Source organism: Delphinus delphis, chromosome 11 (assembly GCF_949987515.2).
Source record: "Delphinus delphis chromosome 11, mDelDel1.2, whole genome shotgun sequence".
In the NCBI taxonomy this organism is placed as follows: Eukaryota; Metazoa; Chordata; class Mammalia; order Artiodactyla; family Delphinidae; genus Delphinus; species Delphinus delphis.
The window spans coordinates 41,487,785-41,507,904 of record NC_082693.1 but is presented as its reverse complement, the minus strand read 5'-3'; the positions used below and the strand labels follow the sequence as shown (position 1 = coordinate 41,507,904).

The following is a 20,120-nucleotide window of genomic DNA, read 5'->3' as shown; positions in this document are numbered from 1 at the left end:
TGGGCTTGGGGGATGGAGAACCTACGTGGGGGTATTTGGGCACAGGTAGGGACCTCAGAACAGTTTCCTTGCCAAGAGGGTGCTAGACGCGTGGGGAGAAATATTGAAAATGGCGATGGGAAGAAAACTTCTACTGCATAATGATAGCTGCTATCACCATCCTGAGCTGCCTTGTACCCAGCCCTATGGTGAGCACCACACCCACACCCTCGCAATCCCAGCAGCCAGGTGAGGTGGGGAATGCCCTCCTCCTTGTGTTACAGATGTGGAAGCCGAATCAGAGGCCATCACCCCAGGTTAGGAACTTACAGCCAAAGCCGGTGCTCTTATCCCTGGATGAATCAGCCTCCAGGCGCAGGCCCCATCCACGAGCCAGGCCTGCTTCCCAGAAGCTTTCTCCGTGTCGGAAACTAGTCTCGGTGCTTTGCATAACAACCCCATGAAGCAGCTGCGATTATTTCCACCTTTTACAAATGAGTAAACTGAGGCCAGTAAGCTCAGCTTGGTAACATCCAAGATTTATGGGTGCCCCCCCGCCTCTCATGCCATTTGGGGGATGGGTGGTGGGGGGGGAGGGTGTCAGAGAGAGACAGGATCCTAGCTTCAGCTACACGTCTATTTTTTATTCAATATATTAAATATATTAATCAGAAAAGACACGTACTATAAATCCAGGAAAATACACAAATATAAATGTCAGAATCTGTCACTTGTCTTCCTCCTAGAGTGAGTCTATGTACACATGGAAGGAGGGCGGGAAGAGAGCAAGTAGGAGGAGGCTGGTGGGGGCCCGTCCCTCCCTCCCAAACCCCACTCCTACCTCAACCTCTTCCTTCCTGTATTTACAGCAGCATTTGGCTTATTTACAGCATGGCGGTATGTGTGTTAAAAACGGTTTTATCTTACAAAAACATAAAGACCGGGGCTGGGCTGGGGGGTAAGACAAATAGTAAGGGTCACCCCTGTGAACGCATCCCCCTCCCCCAGGGCATGAACTCCCTGCCGACCTCCCAGAGCAGGTGGTGGGGAGGGGCGGCCAGTCTGCAGCTCAGGCCCAGGCTGAGGGGTGGTGCTCCAGGGGTCCGTGGGCCGTGGGCTAAAGGCACGTGGGGTGGCGTGTGAGCGTGCACACGGAGTGCACGCGTGTTCCTGGGCTGGGGTCAGAAGGGCAGCGTGTCCATAAAGATCTTCTCGACGATGGGCGGAGGGGGCACCAAGTCCTCCAGCTTGAGGTAGAAGATGCGCTGCAGGCCCTGGGTGCACAGGGTCCGCAGCTCGGGCAGCTTGCCCAGCAGGCGGGACAGGCAGCTGGCGGGCTGAGGCTCGCCTGCCTCGGCCGAGACGTGCTCCTTCAGGCAGCTGGCGATGCGGTTCTGCAGCTCCTCTACCCTGCAAGGCTCCTGCAGCCCGTGCCGGTCTGCGGGGAAGGTGCAGGATTAGCTGCACAGCTGAGGAGCAGACGCCCCTCTCCCCGGCCTCTCCCAGGTCTCTGGAACGGCCGCCAGTGACCAGGCCCCACAGCCCTCTGCACTGTGCAAAAGCACAGGAGCCCGCTTCTGAGCCCCAGCAGAAGCCTAGCAAGGCAGCAACGTTCATTATCCTCATCTTCCAAGTGACACAGTGAGGCCCAGAGAGGTTAAATGACTTGCCTAAGGTCGCAAAAAGGAAATAAAACCCTACGCAGGTTTTCTGACGAGGCCAGTGTTGCTTTTGGCTTCTGGTTTTTTTCTCCCCAGACTGTTTGTGAGAAACCCTGGGTTTGAGCAGCAGGGTTTCAGAGGCCACCTCCAGGGAAAGCAGGCCTCAAAACCCACCACACTCTCTCTGCAGCCCAGAGTGCCTCAGATTCTGTCCTACAGTTTTTTGCCCTATGTAGCTTTGTGAAATTTCAGTTAAAAAAATTAAGTGAAAAAGAGGTGGGGCAGATTCTGGTGCTTTAAAAAATAAAGAGACCCGAAAACCTCCGCATTTAATGCCAAAAACTCCATCCTGCGTAATTATATTTACATAAAGTACACAACAAGCACAGCTAATCTGTGCTATTAGCAGTCGGGGTGGCAGCCACCTTTTGGGGAACTGATGACAGGAAGGGGGCACAGGAGGGGTTCTGGTGTCCCGGGCATGTCTGTTTCTTTTTTTTTTTTTTTTTGCGGTAGGTGGGCCTTTCACTGCTGTGGCCTCTCCCGTTGCGGAGCACAGGCTCCGGACGCGCAGGCTCAGCGGCCATGGCTCACGGGCACAACCGCTCCGTGGCATGTGGGATCCTCCCGGCCCGGGGCACGAACCCGTGTCCCCTGCATCGGCAGGCGGACTCTCAACAACTGCGCCACCAGGGAAGCTCATGTCTGTTTCTCGATCTAGGTGCTGTTTATGTGCACATGCTCCGTTTGTAAAAACTTCCTGTGTGCAACACGATTAAGATTTTAAAAACAAACCCAAACTTTAGGCCACACATGACACCTACACGATCAGGATCTGTGGTCCTCTGGGATAACTCACAGGCTGGCTTGGTTTGCAGTCAGCCACAGCTGGGCCTGAAGCCTGGCTCTGCCACCTGCCAGCTGTGTTGCCCTGAGCCATGCTTACCCCTCTCTGCATCTAATCACCCTCGCTCCACAAGGTGGGGGCCCAGGAAGTGCCAGGTGCCCGCCCATCCAGGGCCAGGCCCTCAGGCCCTCCCCATCTCCCCAGGTCTGTGGAACTAGCCACCCACCTGTGATAAGGACGAGCGCAGAGAGGCAGGCAAAAGCAGGGACGTCGACGACCAAGCTGTGCAGGGAGCGAGAGAAGGCCAGGATGCTGTCGATCCAGTCCCCGAAGCCGCGGGCACACTGCAGCCGGTGCAGCACCAGGCCCGAGCAGAAGATGAGCTTCCCCTCAGCCGGCTTAGACCTGGTGGGCAGGGATGCAGACACGAGTCAGAGGGGCTGGAGGGCAGGGCGGCAGGGTGAGGGGTGAGCAGACAGCCGGAAGCTCACCGGTAGGCCAGGCGGAGGATGAAGAGCTCCAGGAAGGCCGACTCCAGCAGCAGGTCCTGGTCCCCGGGGGACAGCTCGGCAAAGCCGGGGATCTTCTCAGCCCACTTGCGGATAACCTCCAGGGAACCCGAAAGCAGGTCGTAGAACTGCTGCACGTCCCCGGCATCCTCCTTCCCGAAGTGGGGCAGCACCAGCTCCTGGAACTAGGAAGCGGCCTGGCAGGGTCAGACCCCAGGGAAAGCCCCGCACCAAGGCCGCCACGTACAGCCATGACGCGCCCTCCCTCGGATGTCAGATCCCGGGGGTGAGAGTGGAGCTGAGATTCTGCCCACACTTGCTTGCCAACTCTCACATATTAACCCAGGGCCACAGCTGCTGGAAGGAGCACGTTTTTCTAATTGACCCCTGCCCAAAGGGGTACATTTTCCCATCTGGTCAGCCTGGAGGGGCCTCCTCTCTTTTCAGTTTGTGGAACTGGGGCTTTTCTAATGTGCAGGAAAGCGCTGAACGTGGGGTAGGCGGGGCCTCACCTTGGAGTAGTCCAGTTTGGAAGTGCTGGGCCCCGAGTCCAGGTGTGCCCGGACCAGGGAGGTGAGGAGATTCGCAGGGGAGGCATCCGGGGGTTGCTTGGGCTTTGAAGGGAGCCGCCCCCGCCGCCCCTTCAGGCTGTCTGTCCGGACAACTGCAGAGAAATGGGCAAGGGTGAGCAAGGGAGGAAGGGAGCCAGGGAAGGGCCTCTCAGCACAAGCTGTGCCCAGCAGTGCCGGGCAGCAACCCCAAGTGCAAGGACCTAGAGCCCCCGAGACCCAGGGGACTCTGCAGGGACCTCCCCCACCACAAGGCAGGCAGGTGGACCAGAGGTCGGGGAGGAAGTAGGGCCCAGGCATGCCCTGCCCTGCGGCCCACCAGAACAAATGTCTGGGGGACTCTGCCGGCCCCACCCCACTCAGGCCCGCCGCTGTCCCACTGGGCCTGTGCCAGCCACCCACCTTCCTTCACCATGCCCACAGCCAGGCACTTCTGGAAGCGACAGAACTGGCAGCGGTTTCGCCGTCTCTTGTCCACAGGGCAGTCCTTGTTAGCCAGGCAGATGTACTTGGCATTTTTCTGCACTGTGCGCTGGCGGTGGGGGGGGCAACACGGAACACGCTGTCAGAGCGTGGGGATGGGGGGAGCCCAGGGGAGGGAAGCGACCAGATCCTACTGCCATCGCAGACAAAAGCGCTCTCTGTTCACAGCTATTTTTCTAACATTTGGGTGGCAGGGGAGGGAGAGATGGATGGGTGGGGGAAGGAAGAGAAAAGTCTTGGGGACACTGGGGGAGGGTTCGGCCTCACCCTCAGGACACAAGATTAGGGGCTCGGGGCTCCCCAGCAGCTGGTACTTCTTAACGTGCCTGCGTCCGCCTGCCCCTTCCCTGGGGCAGACACGAGAGGGCTGAGGAGGGGCTGGGGGTGGGGACGGGAAGCGAAGCAGGCACCCAGCACTGGGACAAACACACAGCCTGTTCCCAAGTCCACCCCCAGCCCTCAAGCACCAAGCCCTCTTCTCAGATCCTTTCATCTCGCGCCAGGAACACGAGTGCCTGGGGCCCCCCTTCCCACCAGGACCTTGAGTGGGGGGAGGCCAGGCAGAGGAAAGCTAGAGGCTGGCCACTGAACTTCCCCTCGTGGGTACCCCTGCAGCCCGCACCCTCTGCCCAGCTCTCACCCCTCCCTCCATAACTCTACAGCCCCAGTCCCAGCATGAAAAGGTCCCAGCTCCCTGCTCCCAGGACAGTAGCCCACCTGGCAGGCCTGCCCTCTGCTTAAAGAGCAGAACTTGTTGGGAGGAGAACCCAAGGGAAGTCACCACAGACCCTGCTGGGGTGAGAGAGCAGCCTGTCCCACCTGTCATAAAAAGCTACCCCCCGGGCAGCCCAGTACCTTGAAGAAGCCCTTGCAGCCCTCGCAGGTGCGGACACCGTAATGCTGGCAAGAGGCGTTGTCCCCACACACGGCACAGCGGCCCTCGCTTGCACCCGGAGCCCCACTCCGGGCTTTGGCTGGGGTCACGGGCGCATCCACCATCCCCAAGCCATCGAGGTGTGAAGACGCGGGCACCAGGCCTGGGAACGCTGTCGGCATGGAATAGCTCTCTCCCTCCCCCAGCTGGTGGGCAGCCTGCGAGGGGAACAGCCTCAGGGGGCTCTGGGCCAGGCTGGGACTGGGGCCGGGGGGAGGGCTGAAGGAAAAGAAGGTCAGCGGCTGGGGGTGCCCAGAAGCCTTGGGCAGCTGCTCTGTCCATGCGCGCATGCCTTCGTAAGTCTGGCTGGGCGAGAAGGGGCCGAAGGAGCCGTCCCAGGGAGAGAGCTGTGGCGGCTGGAAGCTGGGCGTGGACGGTGACGGGGCTGAGCAGGGGCTGCCGTAGTAGTCGGAGCCGCTGGAGGACAGGGTCTCGTCGAGAGGGCCGCTCAGGGTGCCGGGGTAGCAGCCGAACACCTGGAAGTCCTCGAACTTGAATGAAGCGGAGGCAGGGGAGGTGGCTGACGATGAAGACGTGGAGGAGGCCGAGGAGGAGGCCGAGGAGCATGGCTGGGCTGTTCCCGGCAGCTGGTACAGGAAGGTGTCAAACTCCCCCGTGTAGCCGTCCATGAAGGTGCTGAAGCTGGGCAAGGCCGTGGGGACAGCGGGGGCCGCCTCAGGGCTGGCCAGGTCCATGGTGGGCTTGCTGAGCTCGGGGGTCAGGGGGTCACCGGGTCCCGGGCTTGATGCTGGTGTCCCATACTGGGCTTGGATACAGGGCATCTCTGGAGAAGGAAGAGACCAAAGGGTGGGGAGGTGGGGAGTCAGTGAGAGAAGCCTGAGGCCTGACCTCTAAGTATAGGCCCCTGAGTTGCCAGGTGGCAGGAGTCCCAGCCAGACAGGGGACACGAGGCGTTAGGGCCACAGCCCACCACAGAACCCAGGAATCCTGGCCCCCAGCCAGAGCACTGTCTCGACCTCCATGTCACAAAGCCCCTGGGCAATGGCCCAGCAAGAGTGGGCTCAAGTCGGAAGGCCAGCCACACCCCAGGCAGCCTGGGAACCCTAGGGAAGGCATCTAGCCAGCATTTCTCTGCTGGAACAGGGGAAAGCTGTGTTCCTCCAGCCCCCTGCCCCTCCCTTACTGGGTAAGGCATGGGTGGGGGCTGGGAGAAGGGTGGGTGGGAGAGGCAGCCAGGCAAGGCCTGAGCCCAGTCCCGGGAGCAGATATGTCGTTCCTCCAACCTGGCACTTCTGGGAATATTCCCAGGCATGGCCCAGCCTCTCCCAAACCCCCTCTCCTCCTCCCCACACAGTGCCAGTGCCTGGGCTGAAGGACATCCTGCAGATGGAAAAGGAGCTGGGAGTAAAGGCCCAGCTGCCTACGAAAGCAGCCTAAGCAGCAGTGAGCCTGTGCCCCTCCACCCCCACCCCCACCCGTCCCCACCCTACGTACTGAGCAAAGGCTGCAGATCCCACGCGCACCCCAGTCCTGCCATCTGGGGACAGGCACCCACTCTATGCTGCCTGGGATGCTCCCAGAAGCAAAGAGAAAGGGAGCCCGGCCTCCTTACCCAGTCCCCAGCTCCCCAGGGGATCAGGTAACCTGGCTCCAGACCTTTAAAGGCCGCGTGCTGGAAGGGGGAGCGTGAGGGAGACAGCAGCCCCTGGACTTCCAGGAGAAGTCCTGAAGAGGAATTCCTCTGCTACCCCCAAAGCGTCTCCCCCTGTTATTTTTATGAGAACACTCAAGAGTCCAGGAGGCTGGAGATGGCTGTGCAGGGAAGAGGGGGAGCCTGCTGGTGAGTGCCGGAAGCCCGGGTCCCTCCGCTAAAGAGTTCTGTGCCCTGAAGAAACCAGGAGCTCAGGCAAAGGTGCTTACACCCTGCCCCAAACCTGAGGAGCCTGAAGGAGCAGACGGAGCATCATTCGGGGGGATCCCTAAGTTCGCAGACAAGTCAAAAACTAACGCAGGGGAGGCTCCGGGACAGTTCCCCATCCCGCCTCCTGGCTTGGCGGTCTCCGTGACCCTGGCCTCATCAGTCAGGGAGGGAGGCTGGGTAAGAAAGCAAGCTGAAGCAGAGCGCCATAGTCAAGGGGGACAGCAGGAGGGGCCAAGGTTGGCATCACCTCCTGGCCAAGAGCCCAGGGAGTCCTCTGGTTCTAGCCTTTCTCCCACCTCCTTGGGCCCCGGACAGGGCAGCTCCACCCCTGACCTGACACTCCCACAACCAACCCAGACAACAGAGCCCCCAGAAACTCTGGCCCCACCCACCCAGTGGCACCCGTCCAGAGGCACTGAGCACCTGCAAGAGGTAAGGGTGGCCACGTCTGCCTGCGCTAGGACAGCCTGGGCAGGGATGGGTTTGGGTGGAGGAAAAGAGGCAGCAGCTACACAGGGTTGGGCTGGGCGTTCCAGCCTTATTCAAATCCCGTTTCTCCACGTGGACGTCCCACATCCGGATCAATCCCCACCAAACTACCCCCACTCCTGCCTTCATGCAGGTACTTAATGACACAAGATATGGACCTACATGTAGCCTTTGGCGGAAGCACAGGGAGAAGGAAGAGGCGGGGTTGAAGGAGGGAGCAGGGAGAATCCAGCTTCAGGCGGGTCCTGGCAACACTGTGGTTTGCACCTGTCGTGCTGAACAAGCCTCAGGCTGCACCCTACCTGTGTGATCCAACATAGACCAAGGCGGGAGTGGGGCAGGGCTGGTATCCTCTAGGTGGTACCACACCACAGAACGCAACATTAGCAACTGCCTACCAAGGATCCCAAAGGATGACGCTTTCCACCACGCTCCCTCCCTCTCTCCCTCCCTCTCCCTCTCTCACACACACAGACAGACGCAGATCCAAGCTACAGTAAAAACAATCTTCCCTACGCTTCCAGAGACCCTGCTCCTGCCGGTGAGAAGACGCCTCTATTCCAACACACAGCAGCACCCCCTGCACAGTTCAGCCAATGCTGACCTCAACAATCTAGACCTCTCCTAGATAATCCAGGGAGAAACTTGCAGCTGCGGGTCACCACAAACTAAGCCACAGCCTCTAAAGTGTTAAGAAAACAACTAACGGCTGGGGTGCGAGCTGACAAGCTGGGAAGAAGGAGACCCTTTTGGAAATTCAATCCTGGTAGGAGTCAGATACATCCCAGCAGCCCAAGCTCTGTGCACCTTCTCCCCCACGCACACTGTACTGAGACCCCAACCAGCAACTAAGTCCCAGGCGCCCGGTGCCCACTAAAGGACCCTGGGAGACTGAACTCTAGCCAGTCTCCTACTGAACAGGTCCCCACTGCCGGCACCAACCTAACCCTCTGTGGCTTCCACCTTGCACAGACACGGCCCCCCCCCGCCCCCGCCACACACACATACACACACACACACACACACACACACACACACACACACACACACACACACACACACACACACACACACACACACACACAGCGCTCAGTAAACTCCAGTCCGATCTGAGTCCTCATCCCGTTCCAACCGCTAACCCCCAACGCCAGAACTGCATCCTACTCCCGCCCTCCTTCATGCTGACCCTAAAACACCCTTTCTGCCCGCGCGAACACCCATCTCCTTCATGCAGCAAGCCCCCCAACCCAAAACAGAGCTCTGTGGAGATGCACGCTTCCCGGGGGTCACCTACCCGGCTGGCTCCTGCTCCCCGTGCCCAGGACCGGCGCCCCAAGTCGCAGCCCGGTCCCGCGTGCGCTCCCGCGGTCCTGCACACTCCCCCAACTTTCGCAGCCTCCACCACTGGGACTCCCGGCCGCGCCGGACCCTGCTCTTAAGCGCTCCGTGACGCACGGGGAGGGGCGGGGGCGCCACTGACGCACGCGGCCGGGCGAGCTCTGGCCATACAAGGGCGCGGGGGGCGGCGCGGTTCCGGCGGGAGGCGGCCAGGGGTAGGCACGGGGACGGGGAGCCCGAGGAGGCGGGGCGAGAGGGGGGGCCTGGAATGTCTGCGCGCGTGACGCACGCGGGGTTCCATTGACGCAGGGAGCGCGGATTGTTTGATCTATAAATAGTCCCCTCTCGCCCTCTGCGCCAGCTAAAAATAGCAGCTCGCGGATTCGCCAGGCTCCTCCGGCAGGACCCAGCACCGGCCCGGGGCCCCTGGAGCCGAAATAAGCAGCCCGAGGGCCAGAGCCCAAGAAAAGGGTGCTCTAGCGCCGTGGCTGCGGGGCTTCCCCGGACGAGGAGCTCCTCACCCTCCGGCGGCTCCCGGGAGCCACGAACGCGCCCGGCTCCGCTTTTGCACCCTCCCCAGCCCTTCCAGCGGGCACGGGGAAGGCCCAGGGCTGGGGCGGGCAACTCAGAGACTCACCCGGGGAACCTGCGCCCCCCACCTCAGCCCAAGGCGCTGCCACTGCACTTGACCCTTCTTCCCCAGCGGGGTCTCGGGCTGTCACACTCACACACACACACACACACTTATTCCCTCCCCCCAATTTCTCATGCAAAGTACCTTCCGGAGGGCAGGGATTCGCCAAGCCCAAGACAGGCCAACTGGCTGTGCTTCACAGCTGAAGTTGATTTCTCACCACTACCCTCCCCAGTCCCTGACAGGGTGAAAGCACTCTAGTTGGGAAATTACAGAATTTCAGAACCGGGTGGAGCCTGAGAAATCTTTTCGAATCTGTGCCGACTCTTCCCCACTTTATAAATAAACAGGCTCAGCAAAATAATAGCACTTGCTCAAGGCCACAGAGCAAGGCGGTGGCACACTGGGGTGGAACCTGACTACATCTCTAGGGGATCCCTTCACACCCTCCGCTGTCCATGATCGAGGAGTTCCCACCTGCAGCCTTCCCGGGAGCCCTCGCCTGCTAGGTGGGAGAGGAAGGAAGAAAAGGCTAATATTTAGAAGAAGAGAGCCCCTCCCCACACCCCTCCCCCTCTCCCCTCTCCACACTGAGCTTGCGCCCACGGACCCCACTCTGGCCTCCCCTGGTTACCCAACAGCACTTTCCTCTACCCTTGAGGCACTTCCTGCTCCTCACTTCCACTCTCACCTCCGTCTCAGGTTTCCCACACCCTGCTCTCCAGCCCCCACTTCTGTCCACTCAAAGGTCCCACCAGCACCTCAAATGTCACCCGTTCCAGACAGAGCTTGCCGTCTCTGCACTCCCCGCCTGCCACCCATCTCTGCTCCTGATGCCCCACATGCTACTTTTCACTCTTTCCTGAAATTCTATTTTGGAACTTCTCTTGGATCCTCCGTTCCTAATTGCCAGCCAGAGCCCACGCCTCACTGGTGCCTGAAGGCAGCAGACCAGCTGATTGAGGCCAACGACCTCCCCTTCTCCCTTCTTCTTGCCCGCACCCATTAAGAAACTGCCCCTTCACCAGCCTGCCTCCTCTTTCCAAACCCTACTGTCCACCACGGATGGAGCAGTCTTCATGTAACACCAGCATCATTCGGTGATCCGGTCAGAACCTAGCATAGCTCCCGCACTGCAGCCCACAGTCTCAACATGGACCCGTCTTCAGAGAGCTCTGGCCTTTGCTAAAACACCTTCCAAAGACGCTTCAACGGCCACCTGCGTGCAGATGAAGTGTGGGCAGGATGATGTTTAGCCAAAGTTTTGTTTTTCTTTGTCTTGGGCTTTTGCAGAAGATATTACTTGGATAAAAAGGATTCCACAGCTTAAAACTGGTTTGAAACCACTAATATAATTCATGTCTTCCCATTTTGCAGATTAGGACCCAAGGGCTCCCAGAAGAGCTGCACCTTGCTCAGAAGCACGAACAAGTCCGGGCTGGTGAAACTAACCCAGGTGGGTCACGGGCTGGTTTCCCCACCTAGCCCCCCGCCCCCCCGCCCAGCAGGGCCTTCCTCAGAAAATAAAAACAATTCTAATATGTTAGCAAAAGATGATTAGCCAGGCCAATGTTCTTCCCAGGTCAGTGTTCTTCCCTCCAAAACTCATCAGCAAAAGAAAAAAAGAGACAAGAAAAAGTATATGAGCTGCAGCCTTAATGGCTCTTTGAAAGCTGACCTAGCCTTGAGCCCTAGCACCCCCTTTTTTCCCCACCACTTTCCATCTGTAAAGAGCAACACAGACCATCCCCTACCTTTCCCATGGGGAGGCCCACCCAGGAGCCCCAGGGAACTCAAGTGTGGTGAGGAGCTGTCCAGGTCTCCAGTCTAAATCTCCGCGTCTCAGCATCCAGCCTCCAGATTTGTGCCTGCGGCCCGGGCCCCATCTCCACGGGAGATGGCAGATTTGCAGGTTGCAGTCTTGCTGCCCCAAAGGCAGAGGGTGGAAGAGACAGCAGCAGCTACCCCCTGGCCATGCTTGTGGAGGTGGGGGATGCTGGGGGCTTGGAACACACTACACTCTGAAAATAAGTAAATAAGGAGAAAAAGGCAGTCCCTCTGTAGGAACACACCCGGGGAGCACCTAGCCTAAGACAGAGAGGGGAGAGGCGAGAGGGGCTTCGGGACCTCAGGCTTCATCCCTGCTGGCCAGATGCCCTCCAGGGAGGGTGGCTTGGGGCTCTGAGGTGGAATCTGGCCAAGGTGGAACTCTTGAAAAGGCATAACTGATGCAGACGTTGGGAGACCTGGAGCATAAGCTGGTCGAAGACTGGACGGAGACTCCAAGGGACTCCACTAAGCCCAACCTTTAGGAGCAAGGTCAGAGTGAACAGCTCATTGTGGGGTAGGTAAGGGTTGGAAAGAGACAGGTAATGATAGCAGAGGTATCCGAAACTAGAGGTGAGGACCAGAAGGTAAAGCAGGGCCGTGATAACACAGGAAGGGCAGGGAAAGATGCTGTGCTGGAGACGAGACAGCTGCCCGAGGTCAGGCTCGCACAGCACAGCACAGCCCACCAATCTACCCTCACCACCCCCAGGATCCCCACTGCCCCAACATAAAGACCTTGGGCTAAACCTTCCCACCACCCATTGGGCACATTGTTCCTCTTCCTTCTATTCTAACCCTACTCATCCTCTAAGACTTCAGCTCATAACACCCTCCTGGACCAGCCTAACTCTTAATAATAAGTACCTTCTCACTGGAGGGTTTGGGGGTGGGGGAGTGAGGGACACCAGTGAAGGGTCAGACCCTCGGCTTAGGGCACGTCACGTGGATTCTTCCACTTAACCCTCTCCCTAACCGTCTACGTTTGGAATTACCACCTACATTTTATAAATGAGGAGGAGGCTTAGCGGCCAGGAATCAGACTCCCCGAACTCCCAGTTCTGCGCTAGACCCACTGCCCTCAACTCTGAACTCCAGAGCTCTGGCTTCTGGCCCCACAAGCCTCGAGTCTCACAAGTGCACCACAGAGCTGGTACGCACACGGCCTATAAGCTGGAAACAGCAGTGCCTACGAGGGCGTCTCTGGGGGGGCTGGAAGCGTCCCAGTTCCTAGTCTGAACGGTGGTCACCTGGGTGTGCTCAGTATGGAAAAGTAATCACACTCTATGCTCTGAAGAGTTCACGTCTGTGATTTGCATGCTTTTCTGTATGTATGTTATACTTTCAGAAAGAAAAGTTTATTTACAAAAATAGCCACACCTAAATGGAAGAGACATATTTATTCAAATGGAGGCAGATGCTGCTGGAGTTTACTGAAATCACAGAGAAACAGTGGCTGTTTCTCATTACGTTATTCGTTCTATCGACACATACTCAAGAGCACAGCTACGGTTAGGAGAGGCTGCAGCATCTGACATCAGAAAGGGGTCCTCTCGCAGCATGTTTTCTGAATCACTCAGCTCGGGCCTGGCCCCTGCTAGTCAAATCTTGTGGGGCTCGGGGACTCTCGTGCTCAGGCCATCCCTCCCCCGACAACCAGTGTGTGAACGGGAGGGCAAGGCCCTGTCTCTCCCACCTTGGCAGGAGGCCCCTTCATGCATCCTCAACAGTAAGTAGCCCAGGGCAGGCCGCAAATGGGCAGCCAAAGTACACCATCGTCCCCCAGCCAAGACGGTGGGTAAATAGGAGACGGAGGAAGTGGAACTGCACAGCCCCTTTCCCACGCTGCCCCGCCCACCTCAGGCTGGCCCCTGCCCCTGCTGAGCAAAGGGCAGGAACTTGCCCTACTTTCGCCAAGACCATCCTCACCCATGGGCCTCCACACCCTTCCCACAGGGTAGGCAGAGGGAGTGAGCTTTGCCTCCTCCCCCCCACCCCCCACCCCAGCTTCCCCACCTTAGCCCCAGGACCTATCTCCAGGCCTGACCCAGCCACTTCCTCTTCCTGCCCTGGCAGCAGGCAGGGGGATTTGTGCCGTGGGCAGGGAAGCTCTGCCTACTGCTCCAGGGGGCTTCCACGGACAGCTCTGGGAACTGGGGATGTAGGGGCAGGCCCAGGTCTGATCTTCTGGCCCTTGTCCAGGCCCTGCCACGACCACACGTTTTGTTACCTCCCGGGAAAACAGGTTCCCAAGGACACGGGCAGGTCAGCCGCCACCCTCCACTTCTCACCCCAGCCCCAGCAGAGGCAAAAGATAAAGGAACTCTCAGAGGCATCTTTGACCTGGAGCCAGCAAGCCTGGTGTGTGACCCGGGGCCAGTCCCTTGCCCTCTTTGGGACCGTTTCCTCATCTGCCCAATGCTGACAACATCACTAGTCCCGGTGCTATTAGAATTCAAGTCACTAACGGAAGGGGGAGGCTCACAGTGAAATGGGAGCACTGTCTGGGGGCTGGGGCTCTAGGGACCCGCAGCAGGATCCTGAGGGAGGCACAGAAAGGAGACACCAGCGCCGTCAGCTCGATGGGGAGCCAGCACCCTCCTTCTTCAAGACCCAGAGATAAATAGTACCCCCATCCCCACCTCTCCCTCTCCAGGGCTGCGTGAAAGGAAATGAGAGTATGCCCAGCACCAGGGAAATTCCGGACTGTGTGCAGCAAGTGCTCAACTGATACTCCGAAGAGAGCTGGTTACTTGAGCAGGTCAGACCTCTCTCCACAGAGGTCATTTCCAGTCCAGTGATGTCTCAACCCCCAGCCCGCTATCAGGCCAGAAGGAATCCACATACAACATAAAGCAACAAGATCAGACTTCAGGAAGAACCTCCAGACAGAGCTGGAAAACATAGACAAGATCATGGAGGTCCTCTGGGAAGAGTCGACCCACGCCTCATTTGTAGCCTCCTCAAATCTCCTTCCATTGGCTTCCCTGGTGGCGCAGCGGTTAAGAATCGCCTGCCAATGCAGGGGACACGGGTTCGAGCCCTGCTCCGGGAAGATCCCACATGCTGCGGAGCAACTAAGCCCGTGCGCCACAACTACTGAGCCTGCGCTCGAGAGCCTGTAAGCCACAACTACCAAGCCCACGTGCCACAACTACTGAAGCCCGTGTGCCTAGAGCCCGCAACAAGAGAAGCCACGGCAATGAGAAGCCCGTACACTGCAAACAAAAGTGGCCCCCGCTCGCCGCAACTAGAGAAAAGCCCGTGCACAGCAACGGAGACCCAACACAGCCAAAAAAAAAAAAAAATCTCCTTCCATGCCCCTCAGTCTGCTCAGCTCCTGGCCAGCTCTTCTCTCCCCGACCCTAGGGGGTTCTCCCACCACCTCGCACAACATCAACAACCCACCAAATTCTCCTGTGCCTGCCCAAGGTCTCCACCCAGCCTCCCTGGGCAAAATTTCAAATTCCAAAATAAAAACCCTCTGATAACGAGGCCCAGCCGGAAAGACTGATGCATTTTCCTATTGTTGAAGTATTTTTAGTCACAGGCTCTGGATTCGTTTAAAGACTCACGTTCAGAAAGGGAAAAATTTTTTTTTCAAGAACCGAGAAGGAGAGCACACAGCCTCCCACGTAAGGAGCTCCGCTTATTCCATGCCGGCCCAAGCCCCTGGCCCGGCTCCCGGGGAGCGTGCTTGTGGCAAGCCGGTTGGCGGACTTGCCAAGCCTAGCTCCAGTCCAGCTTCTCAGGCACCAAACCAGGCGGGAAGCCAGGCAAGTAGGGCGGGGCAGGGGCCGAGGGCGGGCTCAGGGACGTCAATCCACAAGTTCAGACCCCAAGTCCCAACCAGCTGGGGGGCCAGGGACCCTACTCAAGGACAAGTGCTGAGGTACCTGACTGACACCTAGCTCACTCCAGCAACCGTCCCCAGCCTGAGCACACCAGTGTTGTCCAGGCCGGGTCAACAGGACAGGAGGATGGAAGACCCTGTTGCAAATCTCTGAGGAAGGAGACAGGCGGCATCACCTATTTCCTCGTCGCCTGGTTCTCAACCACAAAGGGATCCAAGTCCAACTCCCGTCATCCAAGTGCCAAAAAGCCTTTACCCCCATTCCTCGGGAGGGTCGGCCACCCCTGCTTCCTCCTCCGCCCCTCCCCCTCTGGAGGCCAAAGAAACCACAGTGAGGACGGTCACAATGGAAAAAGATGCACACAGCCCAGCCCCTGTGCCTCGGTTTCCCCATTCCTAAGACTCACCAGCTTCCTCCACGCGATCTGCTTTGATTCTCTGAGGGCCTGGACAACTGCACCAAGGGAGAATCCCGGGATTGGTTGGGGACTCTTCCCGGTGGCCTCAGGAAGCCCTGCGGGAAGAGACGTGACCGCCCAGTCAGCCCGTCCTGCCGACCGAGGCTGTGCACCAGCTGAGCGGACTCAGGACACGGAGCGGCCTCCAAGCCAGCATGTCCTCCTCTGTTTATATAGCTGAAACCGGAGCTGGCCTCTGGGGGCAGGGGGAACTGCCTCAGGGCCCTCTGGCTGAGGCCTGACTTTGGCCCAGGTCAGCAAGAGCCTAAAATAGTCAGCTGACGGGAGCCCTGGCATGAGCGTGACCCTGGGCCCGTGCCCGGGCCTGGCAGACAGGTGCCCACGTCACAGGACCAGCAGCTGTAGCACTCGTGGAGCCCCCGCTGGCAGCACTCATGGTGGCCTTGCCAGCACCTCTGGCATGGGAATTCCACCCAATCACCACCCTCACCCAGACAACGGACTGACCGCAAGGAATTCTGGCCCCAGGAGCCACTGGGTACCCAAAGGGAAGGCTAGGCACTCAGCAGGCCGCGTCTGACCTGAGGGCAGAGGTGGGGGCTGAGCGGAGGGAAAGACACCCGGACACTGCTGTCATCTTCACTCACGTGCTTCCCGAGTCCAGATGTCCAGCTGACCAGGGACACCTGCCTCTTCCACTTACAGTAATTCCTCTCCCTGCCCCAGCCCGAGGTTGGTGGCACAGTGCCTGCTGCCAGCAAGAGGCCAGGTGCATACCCAGCACAGCCCCCGGAACAGGAGGCCCTGCTTCCCAGGGCTTTCCCTCCTTCCCTCCAGGCTTGGAGGGCTGGGCAGCCCATCCTCCCCATCCCAGCCACCTCTCTGGGACTCTCTGCACCTCGAACACCAACTCCACAAGAGGCAACAGAGTTTGGGGGTCCAGGGTGGGATACTGAGCCAGCTCCTGCTTCATCTGGGGATCTCTCAAGGCCCGAAGGGGGTGCTGCTCAGAGATGACCCTCGTTTCTGGGCAAGGAAGAAGGGAATAAGAGGGTCCCTGTCCAGGGCGCCAAGCTGAACTCCAGCTCTCTCAGGTAAACACGGTGACCAGGACTATGTACCCTTGACCCCGCCCCAGTACCTCAAGTCCCCAAGGAAAGGCCTGGTGGAAATCCCATTCCCACACTCCGCCCCTCACCCACAGATCAGCTTGTGTCTTCTCCGGAGGCATCTTCAGGCAAGGAAGGTATGTCCTCCATCAGCTGACCGGGCCACTGGGCTTGCCCAGAATCCAGAAGACCTGGATTCTGAGCTCGGGTCTACACGTCCTCAGTGTAGGACCTTGAAAAGTGCCTTGTCCCCTCTCTAACTCAGTTTCTTCATCCATAAGAAGAGGAGGGGAGCTAGACGGCCACAGATTTCTCTGGCCATGGCCACAAGTCTGAGACTTTCCCTCTCAGGGATGTTGGATGAATAGTGAAGGGTCTGTCCCTGCCCTTGGTCAGCGAGATCCTCCCCATTCATAGAGCCACCCGCCCCATACCAGACCCCACAGGACCTACAGGCCCACCGCAGAAGGGGGCAGTCATCACCCTTTCAGGGAGGCAAGGGGTGGTCCAAGTTTCCCTTCACGCACTCCCCTGGTACAGTGTCTACACCCTAGGAACAAGGCAACTTCCCATCCCCCAGGTCTGCCCCGCTATACTCCCAGCCTGGCCTTGAGCTATACAACCCCACCCCATCAGCTTCCCAGAACGAGGCACATGCTGCCCTGGGAGCAGCTGTCATCCCCAACAACCCCATGACACCCAGGCCCAGAGCCCCCCAGTCTGTCCTGCTAAGAAAGTCAGGCTTCCCCCCTTCCCTGCCCCCGCGTTACCCCCACCACTGAAGAAATCAGATCTCCCATGCGGAGCAGCACCTCGCCCACCACCTCTGCAGGGCTTCCCCCTCCATCCCCCAAACCACATCCGCTTCAGGCAGCTCCACACCCACCTCAGGGGCCCCAGGGGCGTACAAGGGGCAACAGCAGGGCACTCACCCCTCTGGATGGACCAACAGTCCTCGAACAACACTCGACCATCCCTCGGGCCTTCGGGGCCTGGCAGAAGGCGCCGACACCAGGGAGGGGCTGGGGCTGGCCTCTGTCCACAGTGGAGGCCTGCAGAGGGAGAGTCCACGCGAGAGAGGAGAAACCAGCTAGCGGGACCATTCCCTGGAGACAGCACAGCCAGAAAACACAGGAGTGGGAACAGAAGCAGGACCCGGGCCATGAGGGGGGACAAGGCAGCCCAAGGACCTCCGTGAGCTGGGCGTCAGAGGCTAGGGGCCCACACCGCAAGCAAACAGCACTTGGGAACGTGGGGTGTGGCCAGGAGCTGCCGACAGTGTCTGGGGCACCTCGGGGCCCTGGAGACACAGCTCCTCAGCCTCACACCCCACTCCTGGGGGGAGGGGGGTACCTCAATCCAGCTTTCAGCTCCCTGATGTACACAAAAGGGCCTGTTGTAGGCAGAGAAAAGGGAGCTATTGTGAGGACAGAGCAGAATACCCCTCTCTCCTTTAAGGGGCTCCAACTTGCCCCCCAAAGCTTCAGAGGCTGCAGAGCAAGGGCTCCATGCCCCCATCTCTAGGCAGCCCAGCCTTCTAATCTGAGCCATGGGGACTCTCAGGAAATCCTCTCTGAAGGGATTCCAGTCACAAAGCTGGAAGGTCCAGCTTGGGGTGGAGGGGTTAAGAGCATGGATGCTGCAGCCCTGTGGCCTGGGTTCAGATCCTGGCTCCATCACTTGTAACCTTAGGCAAGTTACATAGCTTCTCTGTTACTCATCTGTGAAAATGAGAATCTGTGGGACCTCCCTGGTGGCGCAGTGGTTAAGAATCCGCCTGCTAATGCAGGGGACACGGGTTCAAGCCCTGGCCCGGGAAGATCCCACATACCGTGAAGCAACTAAGCCCGTGCGCCACAACTACTGAGCCTGCGCTCCAGAACCTGCGAGCCACAACTACTGAGCCCACGTGCTGCAACTACTGAAGTCCGCGTGTAGAGCCCGTGCTCTGCTACAAGGGAAGCTACCACAATGAGCAGCCCGTGCACCGCAACAAAGAGTAGCCCCCGCTCGCTGCGACTAGAGAAAGCCTGCACGCAGCAACGAAGACCCAATGCAGCCAAAAATAAATAATAAATAAATAGTCTAAAAAAAAAAGAAGAGAATCTGTAATTGACATCTCTAAAATTAACAACCATACGGTTACCAGCGGGCTTAAAATGAGCTCATATGTGTAAAGGACTTAAAACAGTGCTGGATACACACAGGTGCTATCATTATTAGGAGAAATTGAATGATGACACATAAAAGCTAACCCCAGACCTGGTTCCTATTCCAAGCCACTTCTGGGCACCTGGCCTCTACTTCCAGGGCCACCTGTGCGTGCCACCCCTTCAGCCTCTTCAAGCTCTCCCCCAACCCTGCTGGTGCCAAAGGCTTCAGCCAGGGCAACGCAGACCCCACTCCTCTCCTTCCCTTCTCCTACCCTTACTCAGCCCTCTCCTCTCTTGCCTGGGCCCCAAGGTGAGGGCAGGACCAGACAAGGCGTGATCTTCCCTGGTTATCAGGATGCCCTTCAGGCCGATGAGATCTAGGAAAAGAGAAGTAGATGCTTCCACGGTGCCAGGTAGAGGAAGTGAGAAGGAGGGGTCCCAGAGGGTAGGTGATGGACTCCTTCACCCTCCTAACCTCTGTCCCACGGTCCACAGGCTTAGGGGAGTTCCTCTAGCCCATGGTACCCAGATTCTCCTCTTACAGAGCTATTAGCACCCCAATATCCCTGTGGGTATAATGGGGAGCAGGGCATGAAGAAGGGGAAGGCGGTCTGGATCATCTAGAGGGAGTCCAACCCCACACAGAAGGCAAAACCAGGCTGCAAACCTGGGCCAGCCCACAGCCTACACCTGCTTCCCAGAATGACCCTGTCATCTTCCCGTACCCCAGAAACGGTCTGCGGTCATGCCCTAGCCTCCCCCCATCCCCGACCCCACCAACCTTGCCTTTTCTCCCTTCCAGCCCACAGCTGAGGACAAAGGGTAGGGAGGGCCAAACACCTCTTACCACAGTCAGGCCCAACCTGAGTGCCTGGGAAGACCCTGTATCTGAGAACAGGGGTCAGAGTCGGGGATCCAGTTGGTGCCCAGAAAGTGATTCACAGCATCTTAGAGCAGGCATCTGATCCCATCTCCTGCCCTCCATCCAAATCCCATCCTCAACAGTCATTCCACAAGCATTTACAGAGGGCCTACTGTGAGCCAGTGAGCCTCAAACAGTGGGAGATCCAAGAAGCAGCAGATCAAGGTCCCGGGGCCCCAGGAGGTTACGATGCAGGAACGAATCAACATTGGTTCCAGTCAGCCCTGTGCCGAGGACAAACCAGGGGCTGAGTGGGCCTGGAGGAGGAGAAAGTGATTCCCCCCCAAAGGAAGTGGGCGCCTCAGGCCAGACTTCAGCCCCCAGCCCCTGCTCTCCAGCTCCCCTTCCCTGCTGTGCTCCAGCCCCGTGGGCTCTCTTGCCCCACGCAGAGCCTCTGCATTGGCTGTTCCCTCTGCCAGGAAAGTCACTGCCTGCGATATCTGTGTGGCTAGCGCCTTCTCATCAATCAGGTTTCCATTCCCATTTCACCTCCACTCCCACACCGCCACGTG

At 58.6% G+C, this 20,120-nt stretch overlaps 1 protein-coding gene across 3 annotated transcripts; it reads right to left on the bottom strand.

The window, feature by feature from the left end:
- Positions 1-602: 602 nt before the first annotated feature.
- Positions 603-15,579, bottom strand: NR4A1 (nuclear receptor subfamily 4 group A member 1). Of its 3 annotated transcripts, none has more exons than XM_060024809.1 (7): positions 15,413-15,579; positions 4,904-5,766; positions 3,968-4,097; positions 3,509-3,660; positions 2,979-3,181; positions 2,714-2,892; positions 603-1,417 (listed from the first exon to the last, which is right to left on the bottom strand). In XM_060024809.1, the coding sequence occupies exons 2-7, from the start codon at positions 5,762-5,764 to the stop codon at positions 1,161-1,163; spliced, it is 1,782 nt and encodes a 593-aa protein (XP_059880792.1). In that variant the 5' UTR covers positions 5,765-5,766; positions 15,413-15,579; the 3' UTR covers positions 603-1,160. The 3 variants fall into 3 exon arrangements, with proteins under 3 accessions (XP_059880792.1, XP_059880789.1, XP_059880793.1); XM_060024806.1 differs by lacking the exon at positions 15,413-15,579 and adding an exon at positions 8,648-8,784; XM_060024810.1 differs by lacking the exon at positions 15,413-15,579 and adding an exon at positions 7,516-7,618.
- Between the last annotated feature and the right edge of the window lie 4,541 nt (positions 15,580-20,120).